This window comes from Episyrphus balteatus, chromosome 1 (genome assembly GCF_945859705.1).
Source record: "Episyrphus balteatus chromosome 1, idEpiBalt1.1, whole genome shotgun sequence".
Classification (NCBI taxonomy): domain Eukaryota; kingdom Metazoa; phylum Arthropoda; class Insecta; order Diptera; family Syrphidae; genus Episyrphus; species Episyrphus balteatus.
Window position 1 is genome coordinate 12698146 of NC_079134.1, and position 23987 is coordinate 12722132.

The following is a 23987-nucleotide window of genomic DNA, read 5'->3' on the forward strand; positions in this document are numbered from 1 at the left end:
TATAAAACTTTTAGCTAAAGCAGTTGAACCTGTTAGAAATCCTTGTAGACCGTCGCCATGTGGGCTGTATAGCACATGTCAGGTTAATGCCAATAGGCCGGTTTGTTCTTGTCTTCCTGATTACATTGGCAGTCCGCCAAATTGTCGACCTGAGTGTGTTATCAGCTCAGAGTGTGCATCGGACAAGGCATGCATCAATCAACGCTGCCGAGATCCCTGTCCGGGAACTTGTGGAAACAATGCTAGATGTAGGGTTACGAATCACTCGCCGATATGCACTTGTGCTAGGGGCTATACAGGTGATCCGTTCACACTGTGTGTTCCTGTGATAAGTAAGACTAATTTCAAAGAGTTCCCGGGAGAACCTTATTCAAAATTAACCATTTTAGCTCCACCAATCGTAAGACAACCATCAAATCCATGTGTTCCATCACCGTGTGGATCGAACTCCCAATGTAAGGTTGCCAGCACTGGAGCTGTGTGCTCTTGTGTGGCAAACTACATTGGCAGACCTCCAAACTGTCGACCAGAATGTACCATCAATTCAGAATGTCCCTCACACTTAGCCTGTATGAATACACGTTGTTCTGATCCATGCATTGGTTCTTGTGGATCGAACGCAGTATGCTATGTTCGATCGCATGCACCGATTTGTATGTGTAATCAAGGTTTTACCGGTGATCCGTTCTCCGGATGCTTCCGCGATATTCCACGTAAGACTGAAATAATACCTTTATCAAATCTGACCAGTTTTTCAAAGTAAAGCTAAATATTTTAGGACCACCTGAAAAAGTCATGCCCTGCAATCCATCTCCATGCGGCTTGAATGCCGTTTGTCAAGAACGCAATCGAGCTGCTTCTTGTAAATGCATCCCTGAATACTTTGGAGATCCTTATGTTGAATGTAGGCCAGAATGTGTCATTAACACGGACTGTGTTAAATCCAAGGCATGTGTCAACAATAAATGCATCGATCCATGTCCAGGAATGTGTGGATATAACGCCGAATGCGGTGTAGTCAATCATTCACCACACTGTGACTGTCTGCCGGGATATACCGGAAATCCAATTAGTGGATGCCATCTGATACCACAAGAACCTAGTAAGATCTCACTAACCCCCCTAACAAGCCTTAAAAACTGTAATACTCACGATCCACACACACAATCCACAGTCATTCCAATTGTCCGGACGAACCCTTGTCAACCCAGCCCATGTGGATTGTATAGCAACTGCCGTGCTGTCAATGACCATGCGGTGTGCTCGTGCATAGCGTCTTATATTGGCGCTCCACCAAACTGTCGCCCAGAATGTATGTCCAGTTCCGAATGTCCTCAGGATCGATCTTGCATCAATCAACGCTGCAAAGATCCATGTCCTGGGACATGCGGACTGAATGCAAATTGTAGAACTGTCAATCATAATCCGATATGCACGTGCATGCCGGAATTCACTGGAGATCCATTCCTGCGCTGTATATACGAAGAAAAGAGTAAGCTACAACGAAAACGCTTTAGGTTCCACATTGCATGCTCATAAATTTGCTTTTTTTGTTTTTTTCTCTTTTTCTTTCTATCTCTCTCTTGCATGTTTTATGGTTGTATTGTATAGAAATCATTACCTATGCTAAGGATGTAAATCCGTGTGTGCCAAGCCCATGCGGGCCAAATTCACAATGCCGGGTGGTTGGTCAAAACGAACATGCCATATGTTCATGCTTGCCGAATTATATTGGACGCGCTCCCAACTGTCGCCCAGAGTGTACATCGAATTCTGAATGTCCTGGCAATCGGGCTTGCATCAATCAAAGGTGTCAAGATCCGTGCGTTGGGACATGCGGTTCGTTTACAACTTGCACTGTAAATAAACATAGACCTGTATGCCGGTGTATCGATCATTTTACGGGTGATCCATTCTCTGGTTGTAGTCCAATAAGTATGATTTTCAAAATTCTGCGGTATCTCGATGAATCTTTCAACACTTTCCCATGTTTTTTTTTCCCTTTTGTCTGATAGTTGAAATTCCACCGGAAAAAGCTGAACCATGTAACCCATCACCATGTGGAGCAAATGCCATTTGTAAAGAACGAAACGGAGCTGGTTCATGTACTTGCTTACCGGATTACTCAGGTGATCCGTATAGCGAGTGTCGACCAGAGTGTGTCTTGAATTCTGATTGTGCTAAGAACCGAGCATGTGTTAATAATAAATGTCGCGATCCATGTCCTGGAGTTTGTGGAGTTGCCGCTGAATGCCATGTCATCAATCATGCTCCAAGTTGTAGTTGTCCATCAGGTTTTACTGGAAATCCTTCGGAATATTGTCGCGAAATTCAAATTCGTATGTCTTTCATGCCTTCCCAACATAGAGCAAATTTTTCATTAATTTTTATCAAACTTGTAGAACGAACTCCTGTCGAACCATGTCGACCATCACCATGTGGCCCATATAGTAATTGTCGCGAAGTTAACGGGCATGCAGTTTGCTCATGCCTTCAAAATCATATTGGTTCACCGCCAGCTTGTCGACCAGAGTGTTCTGTTAGTTCCGAATGCTCTCAAGACAAGGCTTGTGTGAATTTGCGCTGTGTAGACCCATGTCCGGGAACTTGCGGCCATCAGGCCCTATGCAAGGTTACCAATCACAACCCAATTTGTTCTTGTCCACCAACTTACTCTGGTGATCCATTTATACGATGCATCAAAGAAGAAAGTAAGACTGCTTACGACTTCTTGGCTCAAGTCACCTTATTTAATGGAATTCTCTTTTTATAGTTGAACAAACACCTGCTGTTCGTCAAGGAAATCCTTGTGTACCCAGCCCTTGTGGGCCAAATTCACAATGTCGGGAAGTTCGTGACACCCCAGTGTGTTCGTGTCTTCCCAATTTTATTGGTCGAGCACCAAATTGTCGCCCTGAATGTACCATCAATTCTGAATGTCCAGCTAATCTTGCTTGTGTCAATGATCGTTGCAAGGATCCTTGCCCGGGATCATGTGGCTTCAATGCCATTTGTAACGTGGTCAATCACTCACCGATTTGTTCATGCAAATCAGGTTTTACTGGTGATCCATTCTCTGGATGTAATCCTAAACGTAAGACTAAAATTTCTTACCATGTCTTGAATTCTATAAAGAAAACCCTATTTCCCTTCGACAGCTATTGAAATCCCAACCGAAAACATCAGCCCTTGCAATCCATCACCATGTGGACCGAACGCTCAGTGTAAGGAACGAAACGGAGCTGGTTCATGCACTTGTCTCGATGAATACTTTGGCGATCCGTACAGCGGATGTCGTCCTGAATGTGTCACAAATAGTGACTGTCCAAAGGATAAGTCCTGTAACAACAACAAATGCATCGATCCTTGTCCAGGAGTTTGTGGACGTAACGCGGAGTGTAACGTTGTCAATCATTCTCCCAACTGTGCTTGTCTGCCAGGTTTTACTGGAAATGCACTAAGTGCATGTCATGAGATTCAAACTCCACCTGAACCAAGTATGAAATTCACTAACCACTAACCCCTGATTTGAATTCTATATGTCTGACCCTCGATCTCACTTCTCGAATTTATTAGGAGTCCCAGAGAATCCATGTGTTCCATCGCCTTGCGGAGCCTACAGTCAATGTCGCGAAATCAACGGTCATGCTGTGTGCTCCTGTGTGACTAATTTTGTTGGTTCACCACCAAACTGTCGGCCAGAGTGTGTCGTCAGTTCGGAATGTCCACAAGATAAGTCATGTGAAAATCAAAAATGTATTGACCCATGCCCGGGCACATGTGGCCCTGAGGCACGCTGTCAAGTTATCAATCATTATGCTGCATGCTCCTGCCCTCCGGGTTATACCGGAGATCCTTTCAATCGATGTGAAAAAATTATATGTAAGCATGTTGTGTCTATGTTTTCTGCTGGAGAAGGGGGTTTGTTGGAGAAAAGCCCTCAGATTTTTGAGTTTTCAAACCTTGTTGTAATATATTTGCATGTTCCCAACCAAAAGCACTAAGTTAAAAACCCTACTCCGACAAGCCCTCTTTCCCCCAGGTTATTGTATTTTCATTTCTATTTGCATGTATTTATATATATTTGTGTGTTTTTTTATTTTTTATTTATATCTACTATTCCTACCACTATCAACCTACACCACCTTGCCTGCCTCTACCACTACTTTCACAAAAAACAATTATGTAGTCAAACCTGATATCCCAACTGGTAATCCTTGTGTGCCGTCTCCATGTGGTCCCAACTCGAAATGTATCGAAGTTGGTGGCTCACCTGCATGTTCCTGTCTATCAAATTATATTGGACGTCCGCCAAATTGTCGACCCGAATGCATTAGCAGTTCGGAATGTCAAGCCAATTTGGCGTGCATCAATCAAAAATGTAGTGATCCATGTGCGGGAGCTTGTGGTATACACACTTTGTGTAATGTCATTAAGCATAATGCTCAATGTCAATGTGAAAGTGGGTATACCGGTGACCCATTCTCGGGATGTTCCTTCATTGAAAGAAGTAAATTATGTCCAAACGATCCCATTATTCTAGAAATGCCTAACCCATTTTTCTTGTATCATTTTTTTCCCTAGTTCAACCAACAGACGAACCAAGGAATCCATGTAATCCATCACCATGTGGAGCTAATGCCGTTTGTCGGGAACGAAACGGAGTCGGATCATGCTCATGTTTGCCAGAATACTTTGGTGATCCGTACAGCGGTTGCCGACCAGAATGTGTCCAAAACTCTGACTGCGATCGGACAAGGGCTTGCATCAACAACAAATGTCAAGATCCATGCCCTGGAGTATGTGGCTTGAATGCCGAATGTAGGGTTTTGAACCATGGCCCAAGTTGCTTGTGTATTGAAGGTTATACCGGAGATGCCCATAGCGTTTGTCGTATTATTGAAACAGTGACAGAAGCACCAACAAATCCTTGTCAACCATCACCATGTGGATCGTATAGTCAATGTCATGAAGTCAATGGACACGCTGTATGCTCATGTAACGAAGGTTATATCGGAGCTCCACCAAATTGCAAACCAGAATGCGTTGTTAGTTCGGAATGTCCACAAAATCGAGCCTGTATCAATACAAAATGTAACGATCCATGCCCGGGAACTTGTGGATCGAGTGCAAGATGCCAAGTTGTCAACCATAACCCGATTTGTACATGTCCACCTGGATTAACAGGTGATCCATTTGTATCATGCATCGAACAGATTGATGAAACTCGCGATCCACAAAATCCATGTGTACCATCACCGTGTGGACCGAACTCGCTGTGTCGCGAAATTGGAGATCAGGCAGCTTGCTCATGTCAAGCCAACTATGTAGGCCGTCCACCAAATTGCCGCCCAGAATGTACCAATAATGATGAATGTCAAAATAACCTAGCTTGTCAAAATGAACGTTGCCTTGATCCTTGTCCAGGATCATGTGGTAACAATGCTATTTGTAAGGTTGTTCAACACAATCCAGTGTGTACATGCCCAGATGGTTTTGAAGGCGATGCTATATTGGGATGTACTCAGATTATTCAAAAGATTGCTACCGAAGCACCAAGTACTCCATGCGATCCATCACCATGTGGACCGCATGCTGAATGTCGGGAACGAAATGGTGCCGGAGCATGCTACTGTCATGAAGGATTCGAAGGAAATGCATACGATACCGATCGTGGATGTCGCAGAGAATGTGAGATCAATGATGACTGCCAGCTTATGCAAGCTTGTGTCCGCTTCAAGTGCGTCGATCCTTGTGATAACATTTGTGGAGAACGTGCTATTTGTGGAGTGGAAAACCATGTTCCAACTTGTACGTGTCCACCTGGGCTCACTGGGGATCCGTTCTTCCAGTGCAAAGAAATTCCAGTTTTTGTTCGGGACAATCCATGTGTGCCATCACCATGTGGACCAAATAGTATTTGCAGATACATCAATGAACAAGCTGTGTGCTCTTGTCAAAGTGGATTCATTGATCAACCACCAAATTGTAAGCCAGAGTGTGTTGTCAGCTCAGAATGTTCGCCAGAACGAGCTTGTATCAATAACAAATGCGTCGATCCATGCCCACACACGTGTGGAATTGGAGCTTTGTGTACTACTAAAAACCATAGCCCGATTTGTACATGTCCAAGAGGTCTAACTGGAGATCCATTTGTCCAATGCATGAAAATTCGTAAGTTATTATCTCATTCCCTATCCTAAAACCCATTTTCTAACATGACTTTTTTTACAGCAATCATCACTGAACCAGAGCCAACAGAACGTCCACCATCATGTGTACCATCACCATGTGGACCAAACTCTAAATGTCAAATAGTAGGAGGAAGTCCAGCTTGCTCTTGTCTGCCAGACTTTATTGGAAGTCCGCCAAGTTGTCGACCTGAATGTGTTCTTAACTCCGAATGTGGACCTACCGAAGCATGTATCAATCAGAAATGCCGTGATCCATGTCCAGGATCTTGTGGATTCGAAGCCAAATGTCATGTTCTCAATCACGTTCCAATATGTAATTGCATTGAGGGTTATACCGGAGATCCATTTGTCCGTTGCAACATCTTACCACCTTCAACTATGAAACCACTATTAGCTGATCCATGTAATCCATCACCATGTGGACCAAATGCCGATTGCTTTAATGGAGAATGTCGCTGTCAAGATAATTATCAAGGAAATCCTTATGACGGATGTCGCCCAGAATGTACCCTTAGCGCTGATTGTCCCAGAGATAAGGCTTGTTTGCGCAACAAGTGCGTTGATCCTTGCCCTGGAACTTGTGGCCTTAATGCACGTTGTGAAGTTATTGCTCACATACCAGTTTGCTCATGTCTTGATGGTTATGAAGGCGATCCGTTCACAAGTTGTCGACAGAAAGCACCTACAGAAACCACCAGGACACTTCCATGCTCGCCATCTCCATGTGGAGCTAACAGTCAATGCCGGGAAGTCAACGAGCATGCTGTTTGTTCATGCCTTGACGGTTATATTGGAGCGCCACCACAATGTCGACCAGAATGCGTCATCAATAGCGAATGCTCAGCTACTCAGGCTTGTGTCAATAAGAAATGTGTTGATCCATGCAGTGGATCATGTGGAATAGATGCACGTTGTGAGGTCATCAATCACAGTCCAATTTGTGGATGTCCACCTGGAAAAACTGGCGATCCATTCAAACGCTGCTCTGACATACCTGCCACACCTATTGAGAAATACGATCCTGAAACTCCAACAGATCCTTGTGTCCCATCGCCATGTGGACAGAACTCGATTTGTCGGGCTGGATCAAGTGGACCATCATGTCAATGTTTGCCAGAATTCATCGGATCACCACCAAACTGCCGGCCAGAGTGTATCATCAATCCAGATTGTGCATCAACACAGGCTTGTATCAATAACAAGTGCCGTGATCCATGTCCAGGATCTTGTGGAACAAATGCCGAATGTCGCGTCATCAGTCATACAGTTTCATGTTCGTGTCCAATGGGCTTCGGTGGAAATGCATTCGTGCAATGTATTCCCCAAAAAATCGAAGAAGTCAAACCATGTGAACCATCACCATGTGGTGCGAATGCCGAATGTATCGAACGCAATGGAGCTGCTTCGTGTAAATGCATCGATGAATACCAAGGAGATCCATACGAAGGATGTCGACCAGAATGTGTCCTCAGCTCAGATTGTCCAACCGATAAGGCTTGCATCCGCAACAAGTGTAAGGATCCATGCCCAGGTGTCTGTGGACAAAATGCCGAATGTTACTCTGTCAATCATTTGCCGAACTGTGTTTGTATCACTGGTTACTCAGGTGATCCGTTTACATCATGTCACCGAGAAGTTATACCAACAACTCCACCAATCACAAACCCATGCAGTCCATCACCATGTGGACCGAATAGCAAGTGCCGTGAGGCAAATGGTGTTGCTGTATGCTCATGCTTGGATGCTTACATTGGGGCACCGCCAAATTGTAAGCCCGAATGTACCGTCAATGCTGAATGTCCACAAAACAAGGCATGCCATAAATTTAAATGTGCCAATCCATGTGCTGGAACATGTGGTATCGAAGCCAAGTGTGAAGTTATCAATCATAACCCAATTTGCAGCTGTCCACTTGATATGACTGGAGATCCGTTTACGAGATGTTATCCAACACCAATTTCCAAGGAAGAGAAAACACCATCACGACCAGTCAATCCATGTGTACCAAACCCATGTGGATTGTATTCAGAATGTCGATCAAATGGAGAGACTCCATCATGCTCATGTCTGCCAGCTTACATTGGTTCACCGCCAAATTGTCGACCAGAATGTATTGTTAGCACAGATTGTGCTCCAGATATGGCTTGCATCGCTGAAAAATGCCGTAATCCATGTGAAGGTTCCTGTGGAATCAATTCAGAATGCCGCATACAAAACCACATTCCAATTTGCACGTGTAGATCAGCATTCACTGGAGATCCATTCAGCCAATGTGTGGAGATCATTGAAGTCCAGCCAGAACCAACAAGGCCAACAGATCCATGTGATTTGCAGCCTTGTGGAGCAAATGCCGATTGTAATGCTGGAGTATGTACGTGCCATCATGACTACTTTGGAGATCCTTATGTTGGATGCCGTCCTGAGTGTACTCTCAGCACTGACTGCTCACCAAACAAGGCCTGTATCAATAGACATTGCATCGATCCATGCCCTGGAACCTGTGGCGAACAAGCTCAATGTGATGTCTCAAATCATATTCCAATATGCAGCTGCCCTAAGGGTTACACCGGTGATCCATTTATTCGCTGTCGCCCAGAAATTAAGGATGATAGACCAACTGACCCATGTAATCCATCACCATGTGGTCCAAACAGCATCTGTCATGCGACAGTATCTGGAGCTGTTTGTGCTTGTCAAGCTGGTATGCTTGGCTCGCCACCAGCATGCAAACCTGAGTGTCTAACAAGTTCTGAGTGTTCTCTTCAAACAGCTTGTTTGAATAAGAAATGTGTCGACCCATGTCCTGGAGCATGTGGCCAATATGCCAAATGTCAAGTTATCAACCATAATCCAGTATGCAGTTGTAATGCTGGATTTACTGGCGATCCGTTTACACGTTGTTTCGAACAACCAATTGAGAAAACACCAATTGATCCATGCCAACCGACACCATGTGGACCGAACTCAGATTGCAAGGTTATCAATGACAGTCCAGCTTGTTCATGCTTGGAAACATTCATTGGAACACCACCAAATTGCCGACCAGAATGTACCATCAATCCGGAATGTCCATCAACTAAAGCCTGTATTAGACAGAAATGTGACGATCCATGTTTGGGATCATGTGGATTTAATGCTCGATGCTCGGTAGCCAACCATATGCCGATATGTTCGTGTGATAATGGCTTTACCGGTGATCCATTCACCGGTTGTCAACCAGTTCAAGGTAAGATTGCACAATGTTTATTTTTATACATTTTGTTAAGCAAGGCAAAAGCTTATAATAATTTTTGATTGATATAACCAGGAAAATGGGCTTTGTAACAAAGTATTTATTTGATTGCAAGTTATTTTTTATTGTATTTGAGAAGCTTTTTGCCTTGATACTGGCTCCAGGTTAATGGGTTAAATTTTGTCAACTAAGATGTTAGTCTTGATATGATTTTGGACAAAATTACCCGAAATATAACCTGGCAAAGGTATGCCACTTTAATACGTTTTAGAACAAAGCAAATTTATGTCATAATATGCAAAAGTGCACTTTGCAATTTTGCTGAGAAATTAAATGTCAAACTTTTTGGCATTTCACCTTACACTTTTAAAATTTGAGTGAATATTTTTTTAATGTTTAGCACCAGGACTATCGAAAAAGAGAGATTCAAAATCACCAAAAATGTACGGCAAACACACATTGCAATTTCTATATTTTCTCACTGCCATTTATTACACTGCGTGTCTCACTAAGGTTCGTTTTATTCGAATCTAAGAACTCTCATTTCAAAAAGAGAATTTTTCGTTTAAATATATAATTCACACCCACTCTCACAAAAACATTGCAAGCGATTGAAATTAAAGAAAAAACAGCACAAAATAGAATTTGAACCTACGTCCAAGTTTATGTTCTTCAACTTCTTTATTAATTTGACCCTTTGTAGAGAAATCAGGAGAAAAGAGCCGAGCTTTCCCGAAAGCTTATTTTATTATTTTACGAAATTACATTTCTATGTGAAGAGTTTTCTGTTTCAGCCTTCAAAGTAACTTAAAACTTTCCCAGTTTTCGAAAACAAAACTTTCTGCTACAGCCCATCTCATGAAAAGCTTAAAAAAGCTCTTAGTTTCAGGTTTCTTTGGGCCTTTTCCTATTTTCTTAAAAGTGTACCTACTAAAGAACACTTACATAAATTTTAAGTTACAGTTTTGATTTGTAGCTTTGGTTTTTCTAGCTTTCATCAATTTTAATGAATCTTCACAAAACTTAGAGCTTTTAGAAAGCTTTTGAACTAAATGAAACCCTTTTTAGACTTATTTTGCGCAAAAGCTTCTAAAAAAGCATTTTCAACTTGCGACCTGGACAAAAATAAGAGTTTTTCTAGTTAAAATTCAGGCAACTTAACTTAAAAGCTGTTTACAAAATTAGTAGGTCCAAAAAACTATATAATGACCTTTATTCGTATAAGCTTTTTTACATCGATTTTGATATTTTTGAAAGCTCTGGATTTTATGGAAACTGATAATGAAATAGAAACCCCTTGCAAGTGTGAAAGATTTAGAGAGTGAAGCTCTAGTACGAGCTCTTAAAACTTCTTTCTCGTCAAAAATATACCAACAAAATTAAAACCATTATAGAGGTGCTAGGTTTGAATATGATGAACTTATTCTTAAAGCTTTTCACGACTTCTGCTAAACAGAAGAAGGAAAAAACTCTTAGAGGTGATATGTCTAGGAAAATAAGTCCCATGGAAGCTCTTAAAGCTCCCTACAAAAGCTCAATACAAAAGTGTAAGGACAAAGTATGATAGTTAAATAAAATTCCTTCAAAGCTTGTTCTAATTTATTAGAAATTTAATATATTTTTTAAACATTTCCAGTAAAAAACAGCTTTTGAAAAGTTCCGCACAAAGCATCGTTAACAGGTCATTTTCCAAACAAAATACACTATAAATTCATAAAAAATAAGATCAAAATACGTATGCTAATTCCTTGTTGTCACAATTCTGTACGAACTGTCTGAATTCGATGACACTTGGAAGTGTTGAACAATTCAAAAGTTGTTAGTTACTGTTTTTTAATATATAAAAACCAAATAAATTTTAAAAACCAACGCAATAACGTGCTAATGCTAACGTAATAATATTGGAACAATCGTCGTAATGTCTGCCTGCTAAAAGTATTATGCTAAAATAAAACAAAAAATAACTGCCTCTTTTGAAAAAAAAACTGCCCCTAACTCTAGTAATTTTGCTGCCTCTTATTAAGTCTGAAACCTTAAAACAAACCTGCCTTTAGTCTGCCATAATCCAATAAGCAAAGGGTTCCCCTGCCTGTAGTTTTATTTTTAAGGTGAAACTGCTTTTATAATATTAAAAAAAAAACACATACATTTTTGAAATCATCTTTGAGTCGTAATATTATAAACAAAATTCTTGACTGCTAGTGGTGTGTAGTCGTAATAATAATAATCATCTTACACCACACAAACAAAACACACGCATAAATCTTCTCGAAAATTGAGAAGATCTCACAAACCAAAATTTAAAAAAACACCTAACCTTACAAACCAACACTGAGCCATAATAATTTTAATCTGGTCTGAAAAAGTCTGAAAAATTAAAGGGTTAACCCAACATCACGTGATGTTATAACCTTAACCTTAATCTTACCTCTGAAAAACACAAAAACCTAATATTTGAGTCTGAGTCTACCTAGAGTTAATTTTTTAAAACACACAAAATTTTTAAAAAACACTGCCATAACATAAAAACTGCACTAAATCTAAAAAAATAATAACTAAATATTAATCAACAGCCATTAATAATAATTTTGAACACAAAACAAAAATTTGCAAAGCACTTAACCATCACAACAACAACAATGCAAAAACAAAATTTGGTGAAACTGCAAACAACAACAACCAAAAAACACACGAATCTAATCAACACCGCAACAACCGATAACTCGGGAAACGTAAAAAATAGTACGCTTTTTTTAGTTAACAGGTGTGTGCCGAAAACTAATCCCTTGAAACCCATTGAACAATGATATCTAATGGTCTTGTCTCTCCCACTCTTTTTCCCATTTCTCCCCTACAGAAATCAGTTACGAACATGTGACTCCATGTGAACCAAACCCATGCGGTTCGAATGCCATTTGTCGTGAACAAAACGGAATCGGATCATGTCAATGTCTGCCAGAACACTTTGGAGACCCATACGAAAGCTGTCGCCCTGAATGTATTTTAAATTCTGACTGTCCTTCGAATAAGGCGTGTACACAAACTAAATGCAAAGATCCTTGTCCGGGAACTTGTGGAGCAAATGCTCAGTGTCAAGTTGTAAATCATATACCGTCTTGTAGTTGCCGGATAGGATATTCCGGTGATCCGTATAGATATTGTAACCTTATACCTGAACAACGTAAGAAAATCAATGACCTTCTTCTCAATCCCTCCTTAACCCTCAAAAACCTTATGTCTTTAGCTGTTCGCCTGCGAGAACCTTCAAACCCTTGCCAACCATCACCATGTGGACCAAATAGCCAATGTCGCGAGCTGAATGGTCAAGCTATTTGCTCATGCCTGGAAGATTATATTGGTCTGCCACCATCTTGTCGACCCGAATGTGTTCTTAGTACAGAATGTCCATCCGATAAGGCTTGTATACAACAAAAATGCAAAGATCCATGTCAGGGAACTTGTGGTTTGAATTCGGAGTGTCGAGTTCGAAATCACAGTCCAATCTGTTCATGTCGTCGTGGATACACTGGAGATGCCTTTTCCAGGTGTTTCCCAATTCCTCGTAAGAATATATCTCTCATATCTCCGAACTCAGTCTCTAAGTCATGTCTGTCCCATTTATAGCACCACCACCATCACCACCTGTGATTAGGTACGAAGCCGATCCATGTGCCCCATCACCATGTGGCCCTAATTCTCAATGTCGTAATCAAAACAACCGAGCTTCTTGTACATGCTTGCCCACTTATATCGGTGCTCCACCAAATTGCCGCCCTGAGTGTACGATCAGTGCAGAGTGTGCCAGTGATAAGGCATGCATTCGTGAAAAATGCATTGATCCATGCCCGGGGTCGTGTGGATTGAGTGCCGATTGTAGTGTTGTCAATCATACACCGATATGTGTCTGTCCGGTTGGATATACTGGTGATCCATTTACCAGTTGTGCTCCAGCCCCTCCCGAACCTATTATAAGTAAGCCTTCTTCATATTTGTCGTCTTTTTTCGTTTTCTCATAAACAGTCTTGATTAGGAGAATCAATTGATCCTTGCAATCCATCACCATGTGGAGCTAATGCCGAATGTTCAGGAGGTACCTGTCATTGTTTGCCAGAATACCATGGAGATCCTTACAACGGATGTCGACCGGAATGTGTCCTCAACTCGGATTGTTCAAGGGACAAGGCTTGTGTTCGCAGCAAATGTGTGAATCCTTGCCCTGGAACTTGTGGAACCAATGCCATTTGTGAAGTCATCAACCACATTCCTATGTGCAGATGTCCTGAAGGAACAGCTGGAAGTGCATTTATCCGATGCAGTCCTGTCACAAGTATAAATTTTCCTTCGAGTACATTTTTAGCTGGATATCAAACCGAAAATTCTTATTACATTTTAGAGCCTTTACCCACAAATCCTTGTCAGCCAAGTCCTTGTGGACAGAACAGTCAATGTCGTGTTGTTAACCAACAGGCTGTTTGTTCTTGTCTTCAGAATTATATTGGAAGTCCACCTCTGTGTCGCCCTGAGTGTACATCAAACTCAGAATGTTCACCAACCGAAGCGTGTCTGAATCAAAGATGCCGCGATCCATGTCCTGGAACTTGTGGAATCGGTGCCAGATGTGCTGTGGTCAATCACAGTCCATTCTGTACCTGCCCAGAAAGATTCAATGGCAATCCATTTGTTAGGTGTCAACCAATAAGTAAGAACCCTATCAATGACAATCAATATTGTCCAAAATCTAACATATGCCCTTCCTTAATACTAGTTGATGAACCATATCGGGAAAAAATCGATCCATGTCGACCATCACCTTGTGGACCTTATTCTCAATGTAATGCCATTGGTGATGCACCATCTTGTTCGTGTCTTGAGAATTATATTGGACGTCCTCCAAGCTGTCGACCAGAATGTGTCACCAGTTCGGAATGTCCAAGTAATCTGGCTTGCATCAATCAAAAGTGTAAAGATCCTTGTCCAGGACGTTGTGGAGTTAATGCAGAATGTCGAGTTGTCAGTCATGCGATTATGTGCATTTGTGTATCTGGGTATATTGGAGATCCATTTATCCAGTGTAATGTTCCTCCAGCTCAGATAGAACACATTGATCCCTGTCATCCTAATCCTTGTGGATCGAATGCGGAATGTAAACAGCGCAATGGAGCTGCATCATGCCAATGTTTCCCCGACTACTTTGGTAATCCCTACGAAAGTTGCCGTCCAGAATGTGTTCAAAATTCTGATTGCCCGTCGAATAAAGCTTGTATGCAAAATAAATGCTATGATCCTTGCCCAGGAACTTGTGGACTTAATGCTGAATGTCAAGTAATGAACCATGTGCCATCGTGCAACTGCATCACAGGATACACAGGAGATCCATATCGATTCTGTAATCAGCCAGCCAGTAAGACAGTTGTCTGTATTTTCTGAACTCACCCCAATTTAAATATCAATTTCTTTAGCTATTATCACGGATTATGTTAACCCCTGTCAACTAACACCATGTGGTCCCAACAGTCAGTGTCGAGAAGTAAACAGTCAGGCTGTTTGCTCTTGTCGACCTGAATATGTTGGATCACCACCATCTTGCCGACCTGAATGTACCATAAGCTCAGAATGTGACGCCAATAAGGCTTGCATCAATCAAAAGTGCAAGAATCCTTGTGAAGACAAGCCTTGTGGCAATAACGCCGAGTGTCGTGTTCGTAATCACAGTCCTATTTGCACTTGCAAATCGGGCTTCACTGGAGATGCTTTTACTAGGTGCTTCCCAATTCCACCACGTAAGGGAAAACTCTCTTCTGATTTTGTTCTTCCACTTATGTTTGCATTTCTTTAGCTCCTCCAGAGATCTTAAAGCAGGAAATTCGTGATCCATGCCTGCCATCGCCATGTGGACCCAATGCTGAATGTCGCAACATCAATGGAGTTCCATCGTGCTCATGCCTCTCTACATATATTGGTGCACCACCAAATTGTAGGCCTGAATGTACCATCAACGCGGAATGTCCCAGCGATCGGGCTTGTATTCGGGAAAAATGTGTAGATCCTTGTCCTGGATCGTGTGGGTTAAATACCTTCTGTAGAGTCATCAATCACACACCATCATGTGCTTGTATTGAAGGATTCATAGGCAATCCGTTTACAAACTGCCATCCAAAGCCACCAGCACGTAAGGCAGTTGGTTTTACCAAAGTTCCCAGTCATTCTATAGATTTCTCTTCCCATTCCATAGCAACTACCCCACCACCACTTGATGATCCATGTGATCCATCACCATGTGGTCCAAACGCCAATTGTAATAATGGACAATGTACCTGCATAGCTGAGTATCAAGGGGATCCTTACACCGAGTGCCGTCCAGAATGTGTTCTGAACTCTGAATGCCAACTTAACAAAGCCTGTTTACAAAACAAATGCAAAGACCCTTGTCCGGGAACTTGTGGAATTAATGCCCTCTGCGAGGTTAACAATCACATTCCTATGTGTAGATGTCCTGAAGGAATGTCGGGCAATGCATTCTTCGAGTGTAGACCTGTTCCAAGTAAATAAATCTAACTCTCTTTTATGTTTGAATTCTCCTCTCAACCTTCTTCGTTCTCCAGAACCTATTGCTACCAACCCATGTCAACCATCACCATGTGGTCCAAACAGTCAATGCCGGGTGGTTCAAGGGACAGCAGTGTGTTCTTGCATTCCCGATTATATCGGAAGTCCACCTCAATGTAGACCCGAATGTACGACAAACTCTGAGTGTCAACCCAATCAAGCTTGCCAGAATATGAAGTGCCGTGATCCATGTCCGGGAACTTGTGGATTCAATGCCAAGTGTAATGTTGTTAATCATAATCCATTCTGTAGCTGTCCCGATGGATTCTCTGGAAATCCATTTGTTCGTTGTGAACGGATAAGTAAGTCATTTGGCTACCATAACTTAGGAAGCCTTATAAACCTGTCTTCTCTTTTTGTAGTAATACCAGTAAGGGAGATTAAGCCCGTCAATCCTTGTATACCAACGCCATGTGGACCGAACTCTGAATGTCGTGTTTCGGGTGACAGTCCATCATGCTCTTGTCTTCCCTCATTCATTGGTTCTCCACCATCTTGTCGGCCAGAGTGTGTTTCCAATTCAGAATGTTCCACAAATTTGGCATGCATCAATCAGAAATGTGTTGATCCATGCCCAGGGCTCTGTGGAAATAATGCCGAGTGTCGTGTTGTATCTCATACTGCTATGTGTATATGTGCAACTGGCTTCACTGGAGATCCATTTAGTCAGTGTAATGCAATTCAAATCAGAGACGAACCATTGAATCCATGTAATCCAAGTCCGTGTGGAACCAATGCAAAGTGTGAAGAACGAGGCGGAGCTGGGTCTTGTCAATGCTTGCCTGAGTACTTTGGCAATCCCTATGAAGGTTGTCGACCCGAATGCATTCTCAACTCCGATTGTCCATCGAATCGTGCATGTCTCCAAAATAAGTGTAGAGATCCATGTCCAGGAACTTGTGGACAGAATGCCGAATGTCAAGTTATCAATCATGTTGCTTCATGTAATTGCTTCACAGGATACAGCGGTGATCCTTATCGCCTTTGTAATATTGAGAAAGAACGTAAGCTTATCCAAAAGTCTTGATGTCCGAACCTAGCTTATTTTACTTTTTGTTATTTAAAGCCATTAAAGAGTATGTCAATCCATGCCAACCATCACCTTGCGGTCCAAACAGCCAATGTCGCGAAATCAACAGTCAGGCAGTTTGCTCTTGTCTGCCTGAATATATTGGAAGTCCACCAGCTTGTAGACCTGAATGTACAGCAAGCTCGGAATGTCCAGCCGATAAAGCATGTGTCAATAGAAAATGTGTTGACCCTTGTCCAGGAACTTGTGGACAAAACGCTGAGTGCCGTGTGAGAAATCATAGTCCAATATGTTCATGTCGAAGTGGTTTTACGGGAGATCCATTCCAACGATGCTTTAATATTCCTCGTAAGACAATCAACGATCAACGCAAATTCTCTCTTCTTAAACCCTTATTTTCTATAGCTCCTCCACCTCCAACTAAAGAAGTCTATCGCAATCCATGTGTACCATCACCATGTGGACCAAATTCTCAATGTCGGGAAATCAATGGATCGCCATCTTGCTCTTGTACACCCAATTTCATTGGGTCTCCACCAAGTTGCCGTCCAGAGTGTTCCATTAGCTCGGAATGCCCAACAAACCAAGCGTGCATCAATGAGAAATGTCGCGATCCTTGTCCGGGATCGTGTGGATTTAATGCCAATTGTAATGTTGTCAATCATACTCCAATTTGTACTTGCTTCGAAGGATACATTGGTGATCCGTTTACTGTCTGTAATCCAAAACCTGCTCCTGTGGAACGTAAGTTCAACTCCTTGTCTTTTGATAAACCCATGATTCACAATAAATCTTGCTCTTTAGCTGAAATCTTAGAAGAAGATCCTTGCAATCCATCGCCATGTGGGCCAAATGCCATCTGTAATAACGGTAAATGCACGTGCATAGCCGAATATCATGGAGATCCTTATACCGGTTGTAGGCCAGAATGTGTTTTACACACTGACTGTCCCAGAGAACGTGCATGTATAAGACACACTTGTGTGGACCCTTGTCCAGGAACATGTGGACATAATGCCATATGTGAAGTTATGAATCATATTCCTAACTGCAAGTGTCCCGAGGGCATGCAAGGCAATGCTTTCATAAGTTGTTCACCAAGTCCAAGTAAGATTGATGGATTTTTTGAAAGTCCTTATTTTTTAAACCTCCTTTTTGTCATAGAAATTGAAATCACAAATCCCTGCCAGCCATCACCATGTGGTGCGAATAGTAGATGCCAAGAAATCAATCAACAAGCTGTATGTTCGTGCCTTGAACAGTTCGTTGGAAGTCCACCGTTCTGTAGGCCTGAATGTACAACGAACTCTGAGTGTTCTCTTAGTCAAGCTTGTCTGAATCAAAAATGCACCGATCCATGTCCAGGAACCTGCGGCGTCAATGCCAAGTGTAAGGTTGTGAATCACGTACCATTCTGCCAGTGTCCTGAGAGATTCTCTGGCAATCCATTCATCAGTTGCCAACGTATAAGTAAGCTTAGTATTTCTCTTTATGGTCCAAACATAACCTGGTTTTCCCATATAGTTGAACCACCTCAACAAGTACCAAAAGCACCCTGCACACCATCACCATGTGGACCATATTCAGATTGTCGAGTTGTCGGCGAATCACCAGCATGTACTTGTATCGCCAATTATATTGGCTCTCCACCAAATTGTAGACCTGAGTGTCTAACAAGCTCGGAATGTCCAAGCAATCAAGCTTGTATCAGCCAAAAATGTAAAGATCCATGCCCAGGGCTGTGCGGAGCTGGAGCTGAATGCCATGTCCTTAGTCATACACCAAGTTGTCTTTGTCCGACTGGCTACCAAGGAGATCCATTTGTACAATGTGTTGCGGTAAGAATCACACAGCTGGATCAAGTTGATCCATGTCAACCAAACCCTTGTGGATCGAACGCTGAATGTATAAGAAAGAATGATGCCGGAGCCTGCCAGTGTCTGCCGGAGTACTTTGGAAATCCTTATGAAGGATGCCGTCCTGAATGTGTGCTCAACTCAGATTGTCCATCGAACAAAGCTTGCCTCCGTAATAAATGCACAGATCCATGTCCAGGAACATGTGGACAAAACGCTCTGTGCAATGTGAACAACCATGTTCCATCGTGTGTTTGTATCACTGGATATTCTGGAGATCCATATCGGTTCTGTCAACAAGAACGTGAACGTGAGTCTTCGGAAAGTCTTCACCTTCTTCCCTCTTTTCTAACTAATTTGTAATCTTTTAGCCATCAAACAATATGTTAACCCCTGTCAGCCAACTCCTTGTGGACCGAACAGTCAATGTCGTGAAATAAACGAACAAGCTGTATGCTCTTGTATGCCAACCTTTGTCGGTAGCCCACCATTATGTAGGCCTGAGTGCACAATAAGTTCCGAGTGTCCAAGCGATCGTGCTTGCATCAATCAGAAGTGTCAAGACCCATGTCCCGGTACATGTGGAAATAATGCTCTCTGTAGGGTCAACAATCACAGTCCTATTTGTAGCTGTAAGCCCGGATATACTGGTGATGCGTTCACTAGATGTTTCCCAATTCCTCGTAAGTTACCAAGTTTTCTTACAAACCCAAGGAACTTTTCTAAAATTATTCCCATTCCAGCTGCCCCACCTGTCATAATTCAACGACAACCCCAAGATCCATGTGTGCCATCGCCATGTGGACCTAATTCTCAATGTCGCACTATCAATGAATCTCCATCCTGCTCTTGTCTTGCCAATTACATCGGTGCACCACCAAATTGTCGTCCGGAATGTATGATCAATGCCGAGTGTCCAAGCAACCAAGCCTGTATCAATGAAAAATGCCGTGATCCTTGTCCAGGATCATGTGGAAATGGTGCAGTTTGTAATGTGATCAATCATACACCAAGTTGTACATGCCCTGTTGGATATACTGGTGATCCATTCACCTTCTGTCGACCTGAACCACCACCACCACGTAAGGACAATAAAGTCCCATTGAACTTTATCCACTTAACCCATGAATTTTTAGCACCTGTTCTTGATGATCCTTGCAATCCATCGCCATGTGGAGCAAACGCTGTCTGTAATAATGGACAATGTTCATGCATTGCGGAATATCATGGTGATCCTTATACAGGATGTCGTCCAGAATGTGTCCTTAACAGTGATTGTGCTCGTGACAAGGCTTGTATCCGCAGTAAATGCGTTGATCCATGCCCTGGAACGTGTGGCACAAACGCGATCTGTGATGTCATCAATCATATACCGATGTGTAGATGTCCTGACGGAATGGCTGGAAATGCATTTGTGCAATGCTCTCCAGTTCCACGTAAATACTCTCTCAAAATCCTAGAACCAAACCAAGTCTTAACCATCCATCTTAATATTTTAGCTCCAATCATTCAAAACCCTTGTCAACCATCACCTTGCGGTCCAAACAGTCAATGTCGCGAAGTAAATAACCAAGCAGTTTGCTCTTGTGTTCAAGGATTCATTGGAAGTCCACCAACTTGTCGCCCAGAATGTACTGCCAATCAAGAATGTGCCGCTAATTTGGCTTGTGTCAATCAGAAATGCCGTGATCCATGTCCTGGATCATGTGGCCGTAATGCCAAGTGTTCGGTTGTTAATCATAATCCATTCTGTACATGTCTTCCACACTTTACTGGAAATCCATTTGTGGCTTGCCAGGAAATCATAGAACGTCCTGTACAATCGACTCCAACTGATCCCTGTCGACCATCACCATGCGGAGCAAATTCGGAATGTAGAAGTATTGGAGAAGCACCATCTTGTACCTGCCTTGAAGGCTTCTTCGGAAGTCCACCATATTGTAAGCCAGAATGTGTATCAAACTCAGAGTGTGCAAGCAATCTCGCTTGCATTAATCAACGATGCAAGGACCCATGTCCAGGACTGTGTGGATCGAATGCAGAGTGCCGTGTTGTAAGCCATACTCCGATATGCGTTTGCAGCCCTGGCTACTCAGGGGATCCATTTAGTCACTGCGATATTGTGAGGCAACTACCTGTAGAAGTTATCAATCCTTGTAACCCAAGTCCATGTGGACCCAATGCCAATTGTATTGAAAGAAATGGCGCTGGGGCATGTCAATGTTTGCCAGAATACTTTGGAAATCCTTATGAAGGTTGCCGCCCTGAATGTATGATAAACTCTGATTGTCCAACCAATAAGGCATGTGTGCAACAAAAGTGTAAGGATCCTTGTCCTGGTACTTGTGGGCAAAATGCTGAATGTAATGTTGTCAATCATTTGGCAACATGCAACTGTTTCGTTGGATATATTGGAGATCCTTATCGTTACTGTAACATTCCTCCTGAACGTAAGATTCTTTAATTTACTCATCCCTCTCTGAGTGTGGGTGTTAACCCTTTCAATTCTTTTTAGCAATTAAATATGAATACGTCAATCCATGTCAACCATCACCTTGCGGTCCGAATAGCCAGTGCCGCGAAGTCAACCAGCAAGCAGTTTGTTCATGTCAACCAGAGTTCATTGGAACTCCACCTTCGTGTAGACCAGAATGTACATCCAGCTCGGAATGTGACGCCGATAAGGCTTGCATCAATCGAAAGTGTGCTGATCCATGCCCTGGAACTTGTGGTCTAAATGCCGAATGTAGAGTTAGGAATCATAGCCCAATCTGCTCCTGCAGAAACGGCTACACTGGTGATGCATTTGTTCGATGCATTCCAATACCACGTAATTGCCTAGGCTTCCCGTACAACCAGAACCATTTTAATTTATTTTGATCCCTTATAGCACCACCACCTCCGCGTGAAATCGAAATTTTCAGCGATCCTTGTGTGCCAAGTCCTTGTGGGCCAAACTCTCAATGTCGAAACACAAACAACGTCCCATCTTGCTCTTGTCTGCCTGATTTCATTGGCGCCCCACCAAGTTGTCGTCCAGAATGTACCATCAATTCGGAATGTGTTAGCAACAAGGCTTGCATCCGTCAACACTGCGTTGACCCATGCCCGGGATCATGTGGCTTTGCTGCTACATGTAATGTTATCAACCATACACCAAGTTGTCAGTGTCCCATTGGATACACTGGAGATCCATTTGTTAGCTGTCAACCTTATACACCACCTCGTAAGACTCCCTTGGACCTCTCCATATCACGAGAAGATATTTTAAACCTTTTGTTTTTAGCACCTTTGAAAGAGGAAGAACGTGATCCATGCAATCCAAGTCCATGTGGTCCAAATGCTGTCTGTCAAAACGGTCAATGCTCTTGTATTCCTGAGTACCAAGGGAATCCTTTAGTGGGATGTCGCCCTGAATGTGTCCTCAATTCGGATTGTTCACGTGATCGTGCTTGCATTCGTAGCAAGTGCCTGGATCCATGTCCAGGAACTTGTGGTGCGAATGCAATTTGCGAAGTTCACAATCACATTCCGATGTGTCATTGCCCAGAAGGAATGACTGGCAATGCATTTAGTCAATGTTATCCAGCTCAAGGTATCTCTTTTGACCCTCACAATTCTAGGGACAATGATTCTAACATTCTTTTACCCCCTTTTAGTTGAACTCTTTGTAAACCCATGTCAACCATCTCCATGTGGACCAAACAGCCAGTGTCGTGAAATAAACATTCAAGCTGTGTGCTCATGTCTTCCCACGTTTATTGGTAGCCCACCGACATGTCGCCCAGAATGTAACACCAATTCTGAATGCCCACAAAATCAAGCCTGCCAAAATCAGAAGTGTCAAGATCCTTGCCCCGGAACATGTGGTCAATATGCCAAATGTTCTGTGGTTAATCATAATCCCTTCTGCTCATGTCCGGAACAATTCACTGGAAATCCATTCGTTCTTTGTCAGCGAATAAGTAAGAAATCTCTAATTCTCCCCCTAAGTCGATTATAACAGTAAAATCTATTCTCAGTCAAACGTGACCCCGAACCAACGAATCCATGTCAACCATCACCATGTGGACCGAACTCAGAATGTCGAAACATAAATGGCTCTCCTTCGTGTTCGTGTTTGGAGACTTTCATCGGAAGTCCTCCAAATTGCCGACCAGAGTGTGTAACCAATTCCGAGTGTCCAACTAGCCAGATATGTCGAGGACAGAAATGCAGAGATCCTTGTCCAGGTTTATGTGGACAAAATGCACTTTGTCGAGTTATCAGTCATACTCCAATGTGCATTTGTGAAGTTGGATTCACGGGTGATCCATTTGTTCAATGTAACGCCGTTCGTGCTAGTCCACCAGAAATTGTAGACCCTTGCAATCCAAGCCCATGTGGAGCATTTGCTGAATGTCGTCAACAAAATGGCGTTGGATCATGCCAATGTTTAGCTGAATACTTTGGCAATCCCTATGAAGGATGTCGTCCAGAGTGTGTCCTCAATTCTGATTGTCTATCGAATAAGGCTTGTCTTCAGAATAAATGCGGAGATCCTTGTCCGGGAACTTGTGGACAAAATGCCGATTGCCATGTGTTAAACCATCTACCATCATGTTCATGTAGAATTGGATACAATGGAGATCCATACCGATTCTGTGCTATCGAAACTAAACGTAAGATTTTCAAAACCTTAAGTCCACAATCCGTTTACCAAGTTTTTCCCTCTATAGCCATCATTAAAGAGTATGTTAACCCTTGCCAACCATCACCTTGTGGTCCAAACAGTCAATGTAGGGAAGTAAACGGTCAAGCTGTTTGCTCATGCTTGCCTACCTACATTGGTACCCCACCAGGTTGTCGGCCAGAGTGTACCATAAGCTCCGAGTGTAGCTTTGACAAATCTTGCCTAAATCAGAAATGTGTTGATCCATGTCCAGGTACCTGCGGAACTAACGCCGAGTGCCGAGTACATAACCATAGTCCATTGTGCTCATGTAGAAGCGGTTTCACTGGTGATCCATTCACCCGTTGTAACCCTATTCCACGTAAGATTCTAACGTTTGACCCCTTAAGCTACCTAA

At 42.6% G+C, this 23987-nt stretch overlaps 1 protein-coding gene across 1 annotated transcript in view; it reads left to right on the plus strand.

The window, feature by feature from the left end:
• LOC129906152 (uncharacterized) overlaps window positions 1–23987 on the plus strand; it is a 174548-nt gene that overhangs the window by 128057 nt on the left and 22504 nt on the right. The window contains exons 28-66 of the mRNA XM_055981804.1: window positions 15–332; window positions 390–713; window positions 779–1102; window positions 1175–1492; window positions 1612–1935; window positions 2016–2339; window positions 2403–2711; window positions 2774–3094; window positions 3159–3497; window positions 3577–3882; window positions 4190–4510; window positions 4585–6174; window positions 6235–9420; window positions 12284–12607; window positions 12671–12988; window positions 13051–13398; window positions 13457–13753; window positions 13820–14125; window positions 14192–14827; window positions 14886–15206; window positions 15263–15595; window positions 15659–15967; window positions 16029–16334; window positions 16395–17036; window positions 17099–17410; window positions 17468–17806; window positions 17867–18169; window positions 18227–18532; window positions 18587–19228; window positions 19290–19601; window positions 19662–20000; window positions 20055–20354; window positions 20418–21368; window positions 21434–21748; window positions 21809–22144; window positions 22205–22513; window positions 22578–22883; window positions 22941–23579; window positions 23637–23951. Coding sequence (XP_055837779.1) covers window positions 15–332; window positions 390–713; window positions 779–1102; window positions 1175–1492; window positions 1612–1935; window positions 2016–2339; window positions 2403–2711; window positions 2774–3094; window positions 3159–3497; window positions 3577–3882; window positions 4190–4510; window positions 4585–6174; window positions 6235–9420; window positions 12284–12607; window positions 12671–12988; window positions 13051–13398; window positions 13457–13753; window positions 13820–14125; window positions 14192–14827; window positions 14886–15206; window positions 15263–15595; window positions 15659–15967; window positions 16029–16334; window positions 16395–17036; window positions 17099–17410; window positions 17468–17806; window positions 17867–18169; window positions 18227–18532; window positions 18587–19228; window positions 19290–19601; window positions 19662–20000; window positions 20055–20354; window positions 20418–21368; window positions 21434–21748; window positions 21809–22144; window positions 22205–22513; window positions 22578–22883; window positions 22941–23579; window positions 23637–23951 — 18468 coding nt within the window. The remainder of the gene's footprint in view (window positions 1–14; window positions 333–389; window positions 714–778; window positions 1103–1174; window positions 1493–1611; window positions 1936–2015; window positions 2340–2402; window positions 2712–2773; window positions 3095–3158; window positions 3498–3576; window positions 3883–4189; window positions 4511–4584; window positions 6175–6234; window positions 9421–12283; window positions 12608–12670; window positions 12989–13050; window positions 13399–13456; window positions 13754–13819; window positions 14126–14191; window positions 14828–14885; window positions 15207–15262; window positions 15596–15658; window positions 15968–16028; window positions 16335–16394; window positions 17037–17098; window positions 17411–17467; window positions 17807–17866; window positions 18170–18226; window positions 18533–18586; window positions 19229–19289; window positions 19602–19661; window positions 20001–20054; window positions 20355–20417; window positions 21369–21433; window positions 21749–21808; window positions 22145–22204; window positions 22514–22577; window positions 22884–22940; window positions 23580–23636; window positions 23952–23987) is intronic.